General features: G+C 43.6%; 1 protein-coding gene across 1 annotated transcript; it reads left to right on the forward strand.

Annotated features, from left to right (window-relative positions):
• Positions 1-356: 356 nt before the first annotated feature.
• Positions 357-10,005, forward strand: LOC115600747. The gene is made up of 4 exons (XM_030470452.1): positions 357-362; positions 1,101-1,788; positions 7,495-7,606; positions 8,755-10,005. Exons 1-4 carry the CDS (start codon positions 357-359, stop codon positions 8,840-8,842), a joined length of 894 nt encoding a protein of 297 aa, XP_030326312.1. The 3' UTR covers positions 8,843-10,005.
• The last annotated feature ends 3,991 nt before the right edge of the window (positions 10,006-13,996 follow it).

Raw genomic sequence — 13,996 nt, forward strand, 5'->3', positions numbered from 1 at the left:
TTCAATTTTATAGCCTCCAAGTAATTCTACAAGGATAGTAAATACAGTTATTATAACCTTCATAACTGGCAGAGAGATATATTTGAAGGAAAAGGGTTTGTTTGCCCTCCGCATGCACTGAAGTAAATCAGGAGTGAGTCTGCTGCAGTCGATAGGACAGTATCTGCAGAACTGCTGCAAAACACCAAAAGTAAAAAGGCCAGAAATGTAGAAACAAAGCTTTCTTCATTCTAAAAGTACAAATCACATGTCCTCGCTGCTTTTTGGCAAGGTTGTGTCACGGAACCACTCAGGCCACACTTAACTCCATCATACTAAAGCACGTCTGAACGAGCCCCAGGCTCACCCAGAAAACAATGGAGGTACGTACACCAGTTCACACAGACTGTCATAAAGCCTTGAAAACAAACGAGAGTCTTCAAATGAAGTCACTGTACACATTGCATTTAAGTGTATTACCCCTGAAACAGAAGCGATTTCAAAGTGCTGTAACAGAAAACTAGAAAGGTTAGCAAAGGATTAGGAAATAAATAAATAATAAACCAACAGTAACTGCATCCCACTTCTTTACAGACATACACAGAAGGAACAGCACTCATCTTAGGAAAGATCATGTGGCAAAATGATGACTCTGAGTCACTAGAAAAGAGAAAAATCTTTTAAAATACTCTTGGGACCCAGGGACTACTGTTAAAAGAAAAGCATTATTTTATCATACGGCTAATGAGCCATAGGATGGATTATTATTGTCTGGCAGTGTTTTGTCTCAACAACTCTTTTCTCTGAAACAAATATGCCAACTTCAGTAAACAAGGAGAAGAAGATGCACCGTTGTGTTGCACGCTGAGGAACATGCACTCAGAGGAAAGGAATCCCAAGAAAAGTCACGGCAGAGGGCCGCCAGACGCCGTTCGCACAAAGGTTAAGAACAGCAGAAAAAGCGAAGAGGCGGCGGTGACGGCGATGTTCCGCGCACACACCTCCTCAATCAGCGCTGACCCGGGAGCTGAGCTGCCCGCGGCGGCAGCGCCCATCACCGACCGCCCCGGCCCCGCCGCAGCCGCCCCCGGGGGCACCGACCCCCTCTGCCGTTGCCTCAGCAGACGGGGAAGCCCCTGCCTGGCACCAGCGGGAGCCACACCGCCGGGAAGCGCCGCCGGGCGGGGGACTCTCCCTGTCTCCGTCCCTCCCCCAGGCAGGGAGCGCTGACAGCTGCCCGGGCTCAGCAGCAGAGCGCCCGCCCCGGCTGCCGCCAACCCCCCACGTCCCCACCCGCGGGGCACCTCTCGCCCCACGCCGCGCTGCAAAACTCATGGACCCCGGGGGCCCCGCTCCCGACGGCCCGCCCGCCTGCACAGCGCACTGCCGGACAGCTCCGCGGCCGCTCCGTGCCCGGGGACGGGGAAAGCACCCGCGAAGCCGAAGCGTGCCCCGGGGCGGGAGGTTCGCACTCACCAGCTGCAGCGAGCAGAGGAAGATCAGCGTGCAGCGCCCCGTGCAGCAGCCCATGGTGGCAGCTGGTCGCGCCGCCGCTTCTCCTCTTCTTCCCTCCCGCGCTGACGCGGCCCCGGAGGCGAGGCGAGCCGAGGCGAAGCGGGGGGCTCACCGCATCCGGACGGAGCGGCCGAGCGTACGGGTCCCCCTCCTTTGTTGAGGGGTCTCTCCTCAGCGGCGGGGGAAGGAACGTGCGGAGGTCGGGGCCGTCCCGGGGAGAGGAGCCGGCGGCGGCAGCAGCAGCGGGGGGCTCTGCCCGGCGCGACGCGGGTCTGGCTCTGGGGAAGGGGCAAGGTGGGCGTGTGCGGGCCGGGGCGGGCAGAGGGAACGCATGCGGGGAGGCGGGGGGCGGCGGCGGGGGTGCGGTCGGTGTGGAGGGAGAGGCGCGGAGGTCCCCGGGTGGGCGCTAGCGGGGATGCTGGAGGCTCTGAGGGCAGGCGGTGCTTGAGGGGGGACTCGCCGGGAGGGGCGGGGGCTGTGCGGGCAGCGGCGGACGGGCCAGCCCGCGCGGGCCGCTTGTTGTGAGCGCCCGGGGAAAGTTCAAGGGACTTGGGCGGGCCGGGGGAAGCCCGGGGCGTGCGCAGGGGCTGCCTAATCCCCTCCGCGGCCGCTGACAGGCGGTGCTGGGGAGGGGGTTCCCTCCCATTGTGCCAGGAGAGCCCGCGGGCTCCTGCTGCCCCTGAGGGGCTGAACTAGGAAGGGCATCCGGGGAGAGGGGCTCGGCCCCGGCTACATAGAATCTCTCTTGTCAAAGGTGAGTGGACTCCGAGAGTTGCGAAGAATTCCTGCGTGCGAGGAGACAGATGGATAACCACTGCTCTCTAGGAGCCTTTCTGTGGGAGAAATAGGATCGGTGGAGATACTGCGGTCCGTACATCTATATACGCACTTTGGTCGTAGACAAGTAATGTTTTGGGGAGAAATAATACGTACAAACATGCACACTGTCTCTTAAAAATATTTTAACTCACGGATGAAGTGTCAACTACCTTTTTTTCTTCTCTCTCCAGCAAAGTATGGATAAATCAGATTAATTTTTACAGGCATTAAGGCATGTTCCACTCACCAAACAGTGTTTCTGTACAGCCTGTTACCAGCTGCTGTTCCATGACTTCTGCCAAACACTGAAGCTTGCCCTCACTAAAAAAAACCCTACCTTCTGCAAGACATTTTAGCAAGATACCTTATTAATATATCTATGGAATGCACACTATTGTATCCCCAAACTACATCCAACTTTTAATTTACGCATCCTTAAGGTCTCTTCCAACCCTAACTATTCTATGATTCTATGACAATAGTCAGATAATTACAAAACTACTGTGAAATAGTATTATGTTTTGTTAGATTTGGAAAGCTGCTTTTTTCTACCACTTCCCTTTTAAGTAGGAAAGCATTAAGGTAGTTTTCTACACCAAAGTGAAGGAACAAAAGAGAGACAAGTAAGAACCAGATTCTGCTCATCCAGGATATGTATTTGACTAAATATGTATGCGAAGAGTGCAAAATATGACCCACATTGCACAATATACAAAACTTCAATAAAACAGCCTGAGATTGATATTTCTGTGTATGGCTTTTAAGATCAAATCCTACCCGGGGCTAGACCTTACTAAAGTTACATGTTCTGAGAACATACATATTTTGAAAGATGAATACTTGAAGATAGGGAAGTAAATTGAAAAGGTGATAGTTGCCAATAATACATGTGCCAGCCCGAACTGGTAAATTTTATGGATAATTGGTTTTCTATACAGAAGACTTAGAGCAGGTATCATCTCTTTAGACTCCACTGAAGTATTTAATATACCACAAGATCTTTTCAGTTAAATCCAATAATACAGAGATTAATAATAAGAACTGCAGGATGGATAAGGAACCAGATAAATTAAATGACAAGACCTAGCGCTGAAGAGATTTTACTTATACTCAACATATTCGGCCCCTGCTTGTACATCAGTGGGACGAGGTCCATAACTCTTTCCTCCCTCTTTCTCCCCAGGAGTAGTGCTCTTCTTAGAAGTAGCTAAATCCTTACTTTTTCTTCTCCCAAGAAAGGGGATACCTTCCAGTATTAGGATAGCAGCTGACACTAACCCCTTTGTTGAGGCAGAACTATCTGGAGAACTGGGTAAGGCACTTTTCATCCGCCCAAGCTATTGTTTCAGCAACCTGCAGAAACAAGTGGGTGTTGCTGTTTCAGAGACAAGCAGTGTCTTCCAGGCTATAAAAGACATAAAAATCCTTTAAAAAATCAAAACAACAACAAAACAAATGAAACAAACAATAACAACCAGAAAAAAAGAGAAAGCCAATAGTGGTTATTTCTGTATAGTCAGTTTACCTCACCCATCTTCATAATTTCTAACTTTTCTGTTACTGAACTTGAATTCCAGAGCTGGTAACTTTCAGAGCATGTAAAAGTGCATCTTAGAGGCGACATCTAAACAGAAAAAAGAGAATAAAATCCAACCCTTTCCCAAACCACTTGCATAGTTGCCTATCCTTATAAATGATGGAAATTCCTCTTTTCACTGCTGTCCTGGTTGAACTTTAGCTGCAACTAAGCACTACACAGCCTCTTGCTCACTCCCCTCCAGGGGGATGGGGGAGGGAATCAGAAGAGTGAAAGTGGGAAAACTCATGAGTTGAGATAAAGACAGTACAACAGGTAAAGCAAAAGCTGTGCACACAAGCAAGGCAAGTCAAGGAATTAATTCACCAGCTTCCATCGCTGGTAGATGTTCAGCCATCTCCAGGAAAGCAGGGCTACATCACACATAATGGTTACTTGGAAACGCAAATGCCATCACTCCAAAAGTCTCCTCCTTCCTTCTTCTTCCCCCAGCTTTATATGCTGAGCATGATGCCATATGGTATGGAATGTCCCTGTGGTCAGTTGGGGTCAGCTGTCCCGGCTGTGTCCCCTCCCAACTCCTTGTGCACCCCCAGCCTACTTGCTGGTGAGGTCGTGTGAGGAACTGTCCTAGGTTCAGCTGTAGCAGTCATTTTTCTCCTGCTTAGTAGCTGGTGCAGTGCTGTTTTTTAACTTTCAGCCTGGGAACAACGCTGATAACACCAATGTTTTTAGTTGTTGCTAAGTAATGTTTACTCCAAGCAAGGACTTTCTCAGCCTCATGCTTTGCCAGGGAGGAGGGGAAGCCGGGAGAAAGCAGAGACAGGACACCTGACCCAAACTGGCCAAAGGGGTATTCCATACCATGGCACGTCATGCCCAGTATATAAACTGGGGGGAGTTACCCGGAAGGCCCAGATCACTGCTCAGGTCGGGCTGGGTATCGCTTGGCGGGTGGTGAGCAATTGTATCCTCTCCCCTTGTTATTTCATTAATCGTTATTATCACTGGTGGTAGCAGTAGTGGTTTTGTATTATACCTTAGTTACGGGACTGCTCTTATCTCAACCCGTGGGAGTTACATTCTTCCGATTCTCCTCCCCATCCCTCCGGGAGCGGGGGGAGGAAGAAGTGGGGTACTGAGCGAGCGGCTGTGTGGTTCCGAGTTACCAGCTGGGCTTAAACCACGACAGCAACAGAAAAGGCCTTGACTCTGTGCAATCACTGCTCAGCAGTATCTAAAACATCCCTCAATTATCAACACGGTTTCCAGCACAAATCCAAAACATGAGGGGAAGTGGTGGTTAAACCATGACAACTGAGAGAAGTTTCATAGAGCTCTACGAATCTCTAACATTTTGTTGAAGTATTTTGCAATTTTTGTCCTCTAGCTAACCAAAAGTGATCTGAAAATCAAAAGGACAGTTGTGTAAAGCAGATTTATTCCTGAGTATAACGTTCACAAACAAAAAACTGTTACCTGGTCAAGGAAGAAGTAAAAAAAAAACCAAAACAGTTAATTATCAGGAGCATGCTGTAGAACATGACTTCCACAGGAGCACAAGGAACTAAGCTATTAGCATGCAATTGCCCTACAGCTGAAAGCACTGGGCATAGGAGAGATATCAAAAGAGAACCTGCATCAGGAGGAGGTTAAAAATGAAGTATGGTTATGAGAAGGCATAAGACTTCTAGAACATACCAGAGAATGGAATATAAGAACAATGCAATGTACGAAGCAAAGTGGGAGGACTGTGTTTTATAGATTTCTCTACCTATGAATTGAGGAGAGAAGCTGATAGTCAAATAACCATAGAACTCATTTCCAGCTTCCTAATGAAGACAGCCCTAATCTAGCACTGTGCATGCCAGGTAGGTAAAAAAATGGTGCAAGCACTAAAAGCCCTGTGGGCTAGCTAGTAAGATGTGCTGTATGGATGCAAGTTTAGTGCGCTTGAACAGAAAGCATGTCCTCAAAAGCTTTATGACATGTTCATATAGATATGGCCATACCCTGACATAATGGTATAATTTTTTATGCTAAAGCCATAATTGTAGGCCATCAGAGCTTGTGCTTTTAATCCCAATGCGTTCAAAGCAGAAAACCAAGGTCGTTCACTTTTATAGAAAAAGAGCATCAAAATATCTGTAAGAAATATTACAACTATGGAGTAGAGACTTCTTTTTCATATAGGTTTATTCCTTGGTAGGTTATACTCTTCAGAATCAAAGATATGAACATTTTAATTTTTAAGAACTAAAACCATCTGTAAAAGATCTCATATCAAGAGGACAAAATGAAAGCCATAATATTTGGCTGTCCTTGTAGCTCTTTAATGGTGTATACTATTCACTTAATAAGTCATTTACTTGTCTGCCTGTGCTGGAGGTTTCCTCAACCTGCATCAAACTTACCTGATCACTGACCTGGGCGTAATGAGCTATGTTTTGTTAACTGGGCCTATTGAACTACAGTAATAATTACTGATGATAGCAGAAACACTTCTTTCATAGCCTGACTTTGCCATCTTGGCTCATGAATGCTATTCAGAGGAAGTTACTAATAAAAAAGAGTAGAGTATCATAAGATAACCCTAATCCTGGCAGTATTTGTATATTTATTCAATTTTAAACAGTGAGACTAGCCCTAGACATTGTACAGAGATTAATAAGTAGATTCAAGGTCTGCAGAATCAGAGCTTAAGAACAGATTCCTGAGGCCTCAGATTTCACCATTAATTTTGGTGTTTAATGCAGAAAGACTGGGGATCAAAAGTTTTGTAATTACTTTTCAAGCTTTCCCAGAAAGAGAGAGGATAGAGGCATCAAAATACACCTCCATACAGTTATCAACAGGTCACACTTTGGGCAGACATAACAGTTGTAATAACCTAGAAAAACATTCCACTGTGTATTCCCCAAGCAGTCTTGAAATACCTCAAGCAAACTAGAAACCCCATGAAATTTAATATACCTTAAAAGACAAATGCGGGTATCAAGATATTATCAGTGTTTTAGTAAATCCTATTTTCAATTTATCCTTCCAAAGGAAGATACACAATATAATGATCTAATTTTTCATTTTGATGTTAACACCTGCTGCTAGGAAACTCTATTATTCATTAAAATGCAAGTATTTTATGGAATCGAACTATACGTTCATTGTGAATGATGGTTTTTGTTTTTAAAATAGTGTTTTAAATGATCAGGCCCAATGTGGGGAACCAGGGTCAGACACAGCCTCTCAATGGCCAAGCAGGCCCATGGGGATGGGGACAGGTCAATGCCAGGAAAGGACATCAGTTCATAGGTTGGGCTCATGGCCAGAGAGGCAGGGCTATGGGGAGCCGGAGACCAGCCCTGCTGAGGGGTTGGTGGGGCAGGGGCTGTTGGCCCTTGGGAGCTGAAATGGGGTCCTGGGCCCTGGCAAGGCGGAGGGAGCCTGAGGGAGTGGGCCGGGACAGGCAGGGGTGGTGGAGCCCTCAAGGCCCTGAGCACACGAAAGCAGTTTTGAAAACATGAGTGCCTTGAGTGCACAGACTGATTCCAGTTCAGCTTTGGGTTTGGTTTTCTGTCTTTACATCTTCTTTTCTTTTCTTATTGTACTTATTTTTTTCTCTAATGCACGCTACCACGTCCTGATAGCCATGAACAGCCAGACCAGAAAAAAGCACAAGATCTTTGCAACTGTCTCTTCTATTAACTACAGGAATACAAAGCTGACAAGTAATACAGCTTTCTTCTTGTTTGCAGGCCAGTAAGTGATTCAGTTTGAACCATTCAGTGTAAATAAACATTGCTACAATTTTAATACTGAAAAACTGGAGTGGTGGTGCAGTGGAGTTTGCAAGAATGGAGTTTACAACAAAGCTTGCTGTAGACAACCATTGAAAGATGGATAAAGGGTATTTACACAATAAATCAAGCTCTTCTTATCCTCAGAGTATTTCTATGTAATAAAAGATACTTTTTGGTGAAGCATTTCTTTAGATGGATGCAGATACATTGAGAGTATTTTTACTGACATTTCCCTGATGAGAATAGACACAACAGAGAACATGTTTTTTTTTCCCACTGAAACCAAGAACAGCTTATCAGGTGTCCAGCTGCAGATGTGTGTTGACAAACATTTTCAGTGATCCATTCATCACCATTTAAAAATGTTCCAGCTCTCCCACCGTGTACATGTTTATATAGAAAAGTCCTTCAAAATACAAAGCTGAATTTTTATCATCTGAAATGGAGTTCAGAATGGATTGCTTTGCTTGCTGAGGCTTTTGCATTAGGTTTTTAAAAGACGGCCCTGATACGAGCTGTGTTATTCAAAACCAAAGGGTTTTAGATGCTAGGATAGTCTGAAATATTCTTGTAGCACTTGCTGCACCCATGTTTTGCTCAGCTTTTGTGTCCTGGTGAATGAGATTTTGGGGATCAGTAGATAAACCATCAGTAGATAATAGGTCTGGGGATCAGTAGATAAACCATCGCAGGTTATGGCACAGGTTTTGCCACAGTTGGAAATGTGGGCAGTACCTCCTGTCCTGGATATGTTCAGAACTCCCATTGAAATCAACAGCAGTTTGGGAAGCAGTGAAGACATTGCCAAGGCCTGAATAGGGCGTGTAGGCTGAGATGAGAGATTGTTCCAGGCAATTGTTCTAAAGTTTCTGTTGTCGGCTTTAGTAGAGGCAATATTTTTCTCTGAGTAATTCACACTCATTTCCAGCTATTTTCAGGCATTAAATGTCAGCTTTTCATAAGAAAGGCAAAACTGACTTGTCTGCTTGATGCCAAATAACAGAATTTACCTAAATTACAGTTATTATATTTGTAATTTTAAAAAAACCTTCTTTTATTATGTCTACAAAGCTGAAATATTTTAACACAAGTTTTCTTTTTCCACAGAGTGCAAAGCTGCCATTTGGATAAAGCCTATGAACAGCATCCATCCAAAGAGATGCACCAGGGGAATTATGGTTCAGGGAAACTATAGGCTGTTTCACTGAATTTTTAACCCTCTGGAGCCAGCTGTATCCCTCAAAAGAAGGGCTAAGGAACTAGGTCTGCATCTGATGCAAACTACACTATTACTGTCAGGTGAAACGCAGCGATAGATGCAAGTTTAAGATTTTACTGCGTGAAGCTGCCTTACCATCACACGGTCCATAAGCATGGTAAACATCTCACGTCTTTTTGTATAAAGCCATCAGACTGGATTCTGGGAGCAATGAATTCCTACTTATATGACTTAATTGGTGTTTTCTTTTTTATAAAAGTATTTTTTGCCATGTTAATTTTTCCCTTTCAGTGAGCTCATAGTACAAACATTAACTTTCTAGGAAGTAATTGTGTCTCCTTTCAGTTTTTCATCAGAAGAAGTTTCTGTTTGCTAAATCAACCTGATTTACTAATTAACATCTGGATCTTATGTGCATGCTATGCACACACACAATAATTCCACAATTATATTATATTAGCTATTTAAGGGCTCATCTAATTTTACTCTATACATAATCCTTGAAAATGAGATTTGCATAAAGTAATTTAAAATAGGCAGGGCAAACTATAAGTATATAATTATGTATCCCTCTGAAATAAATATATTTTCAGTTTTCAATTTCCATAGCTGACTTCATTGGAACATAATTTAGCCTCTGAATAGCTGAATTAATAAAAAAATGACAGTACTCCACTGTCATATATGTACTTAAGTGGAATTTACAGACAGGGTCTCCTTTGTTATACTTACTGGCTTACCTGTGGGGTGAGTAAACCTTGATAACATTGAAATGATCCTTCTCCAGGAGCTGGGAGAAAAAAGGAAGGTGAGAGGCAGTCTCCACTCTAGTTATTAAACAACTAAAGAAATTTTTTCCTTGCAAGATTCTTGGTTTTCTCTATCAATTTTCTACACATTGTAGATATATTTCTGTAATTTACTAATTCTGTTGTAGACTTTGAAATGCCAGTACATAAGTACGCTGTTCAATGTCCATACAAACTGGCAATATATGCTGCCAAGTTGCCAGGCTCCGATTGGATAAGACCCCAGCACCAGACCCTGTTTCAGTTTGTGATCCCAAGAGTGAAATTAAGACGCAAACAAGGTCAAGTACTGTAATCGATTAGTAAGTTTATTACAAAAAGACAGTTATTATAAAAAAGAGAGATTATTGTAATAAAGGGGATAGCGATAGGACAGATTGGAAAAAGGATGGAAAATGAAGCAAGGATTCGGGGTGCAGAGAGAGAGAAAGAGTCACTACCGTGGATCCAGCAGAGTCCCGGGAATCCGTCATCGTCATCGGTGGTGGGTGTTCTTCAGGGTCCGTAGTTGGTATTGGAGCAGAGTGTCCCCCAAGACTCCGTAGTAGTCATCGGAGGTGGGTGTCCTCGTGGAGGTGTCCTTCTGGAGTCATCCTCTTGAAAGTACCCCACGGAGGTGTCCTGATGGAGTTGCCCTAGTGGCAATGCCTCATGGACAGTGTCCTTCAGGGTCCGTAGTACTCATCGGTGGAGAGTGTCCTCATGGAGGTGTCCTCCTGGAGTCATCCTCACGGCAATGGTTCCCTGGCGATGTGCCTCTTGGTTATTACCTTTTCCCTCTTTTACATCGAGTTGGGGGGAGTAGCTCTGTTCTTCATCTCACATATTACATGTTCCTGGTGGACTAGTTTCCCTGGTCTCGCAGCCAGCTCCCAACTGCGCGTGCCTGCATATACACACACACATGCACGCGCGCGCGCACACACACACACACACACACACACACACACACACACACACACACGTCTGCAGCAGTTCTTGGGACAATGGACAGCAATTCCTCACACCATTCCTCAAGGTAATGGATGGAAGAGTCTTATCTCAGCTCTTTCCCCCTCATCCCTCAGGCAATGGGTGGTGGAGTCAAAGTTCAGCTCCTCACACCCTTCTCCCAGGCAATGGATATTGGAGTCTTATTTCAACTCCTCCCACCCATGTCTGAGACAAAAGATAGGTGGAATTCCATCTCAGTTTCTCAGACCAATCTTTGAGACAATGGACAGTGGAGTCCATTGCTAGTATTTGTTAGGTCATGGAATCATAGAATCATAGAATGGTTTGGGTTGGAAGATCATCTAGTTCCAATCCCCCTGCCATGGTCAGGGACACCTTTCACTAGACCATGTTACTCAAGGCTCCATCCAACCTGGCTTGTATGAGACCAACTCCAGGAGCCAAGTGACTATGCAAGAAACTTAGTTTGCAGAAAGAAAAATAAATCCAGCCTTTTCCATGACAAAGTAGAGCTGTTAAGTGTGTAAGAATAACAATAATACATCAGTTGAATGGAAGCTGAATCAGTTCCAGAATCTGATAGCACACACTGACTGCTAAACATAATCATGCCTACTATATACTGAGCAAGAAGGTAGCACTGTTGAATTTTCAGCTTAGATGACCAATTCTGTCCGAGAAGTTGGATAGTAGTTAATTATTTTAATACAGATAATGTAGTCATATAGTTTTGTATTTCTTTGACATTCCTGAAAGTTATAGTGCTATGCTTACAGTTAAATATGTTGTTGGAAATTTTCATTATTGCATCAAGCTCTGTACTTGCTTTAGAAGGGCTCTTTAGTCTCAGGATTCAAAGATGAATGTAGCAGGCAGTATTTTGATGATGACTTTATGCTGGGAATTAGGACGACTGCAGCCAACAAAGGAATGAGATTCTAGAACAACTTTCCTAGGGCTATTGGGAGAAACAAATTAAGCCAATTAATTTTGAGATGGAGTTGACAAGTTAATGAAGGGAAGTGGAAGATACAGACACTTGCAATACCAGGACCCTATAGGATACCAGGAAGTCCCTTTGAATTACAGAAAGCTGTTGAAAATTCTAACATAAAGACAGTATGAGGAGTGGAGGAAAGGAGATGTGTCAGAGACAGAAAGCCATTGTGTCACCTGGGATAGTTTGACAAAGACTCTGGATGGCACAGATGCCTCTAGGCGACAGATCCTGTCCTAACTTAGGCAGTGCTCCAGGATGCTCAGAAGAAGGTGAAAGCAACATTAGGAAACTTACTTGAATGTTCCCCTCAACAAATAACAAATTATGAGTGGCTTGTACTTGAGATAAATGGCCAAAGCAAGCAATTCAGGAATAGTGCATAAACTTTAATACAGATGTCTAAAGAACTCACTGAATAACTCTGAATAATAGGCCAGCACATAAAAATCAGACTGTTTGCAGATAAATTTCAATAGGAAAAAATCAAAATATAAAAGGCTACATTTGCTGAATAAATGATTTACTACAAATACTTTTCCAAGCTCTAATGAAGAGAGTTTGCTCTAGCAGCAGACAGAATAGGGCTATGATGATAGATGGTATCTTGGTTATTTAAAGCTGCAAGGACATTCTCTTCAATACCTCATCTTTACCCATTGCTAAATGAAAATGGTATCACAGTCATTTAAGATCACATGAAATGTAAAGTCCAGACAAAGGCCAGGTCAAGCAGACCTTCATTCAACATTCGGGGAAGACAGGACCAGGCCAACACTCAGAGGGATCATTTCTAGTGCTGGGCAGCAGGAGAGGGAGTGGTGCAAGCCCCCATCTCCCTGCCTCCATTGCTGCTGCAGCTGCAGCTCGGTCTAAGCCCTTAAGCGTAATTCCAATTTGACAGCTTGCATGGGTGTGAATACATTTAAGTAAAAAAGAAACCCTGCCAACCTTAGATGAATTAAACAACTGTGACACACACTGGGCCAGACTCTCTAACGCACCACAGCAAATTTACAGTGCTGTGACTGCTACCTGGAGCCCCAGTTCATTTTTAATACCACAGTTAACAAAGTCATATAGAGATGCAGTGATTGCTGTAGATGTTAAAATTTGTGGTCTTGTCTGAGATTGCATTTTGCAGTTGATTTTCATATAATGTTTTAAAACTGGTAATCTGAAATGGGGGCCATGGTTGCATTTGCATCTCTAGTATCAGTCTGCTATTTATCCTTGGGAAAGTTTTTCTGTATGTCTTGATATATTCATATAAAACTTCAAGGCAGAGACTATGTTCCACTAACTAATCCCTCTTTGGTTCTTAATTAATATCTCAAAGAATATATCCATGGTAAGCATGAAAAACTCAGTTTCAGATAAGTTTTTGTGCTGTTGTCTTAAGCAGCTCATACTTCTGTTTTTATCCACCTGGCTATGTAATAGAAAAAAAAGGGGTCAAAACTTGGCAGCAAATAACAGTTTGTATAATGTTCCTGCAAGAGCCAATGAAACCAGAAATATCTGTGTCTGTCACTTGTTTGCTAAATCAAATATTTCAGAAGAAATGTAATGTGTTAGTTTCAAATGTCACTATTCAATAGAAAATGTCATCTTTTCAGCAGGAACACGGAACTTAACAATATCATAATGAAACTGCAGTGAACTTCTGGATATGAATTTGACCTACCTGTGGTTCATTCTCCATGCCTGTGCAGGATTTTGTTAGCCCCAAGGGACAGAAAGGTAATATGAGCCAGGCTGGGGACACACGGGGCCTCATCACATGCAGCTCTGCTGGTTTTTGGCTGTGAGGGAACTCTTGTGGTGTAAATGTTACAGTAAATATTGAAATCTGAAATAAATAAAGCTGTAACGCAAGATTAAATGTTTGCTGTTATGTAAACATGTTGCCAAGTTTGATCAGCTCTTTTCTGGCAGAAAAAGAATTGTTAAGAACATGGTAAGAGAGAAGCAGCTGTGTAAAAGACAGCATCTTCTCATTCAACAAGTTCTGCTCCTCTGGGTGAGGGACTATGCTCATTAGTCTTTCTTTTGGAACAGGATTTGAAGCAAAGTACCTAAAGTCTGTGTGGTAGAATTCTGCAGCTTTTTTTTCATGTCTGCACATCCATATTCTTCTTGATTCCAGTAATCCTATGCTCTTTTCCACTAAGTGCATCTCTGGGAGCCAAAAAAAAAAGGGAGCAGTCCTTGCTTTTTGGTTAAGTAGGCACTAACCAGAACACCAGTACCACTGCACATGCAAAAGATGTTCTGTGCATATGCAAAAGGAACTTACGCTATGTTTATTCCTCTGAAAAGAGTCCCATACAAAGTATGTTTTCTATGTTATGCATTGTCTTTAAGCAT

Source organism: Strigops habroptila, chromosome 1 (assembly GCF_004027225.2).
Source record: "Strigops habroptila isolate Jane chromosome 1, bStrHab1.2.pri, whole genome shotgun sequence".
Taxonomy (NCBI): Eukaryota; Metazoa; Chordata; class Aves; order Psittaciformes; family Psittacidae; genus Strigops; species Strigops habroptila.

Excerpts from the sequence above, each read along its gene's own strand:
- LOC115600747 (XM_030470452.1), top strand. Across the intron at positions 1,789-7,494 it reads GGCTCTGGGGAAGGGGCAAG|CCATGAACAGCCAGACCAGA; the intron begins GTGGGCGTGTGC and ends ACGTCCTGATAG. Across the intron at positions 7,607-8,754 it reads TTCTTCTTGTTTGCAGGCCA|AGTGCAAAGCTGCCATTTGG; the intron begins GTAAGTGATTCA and ends CTTTTTCCACAG.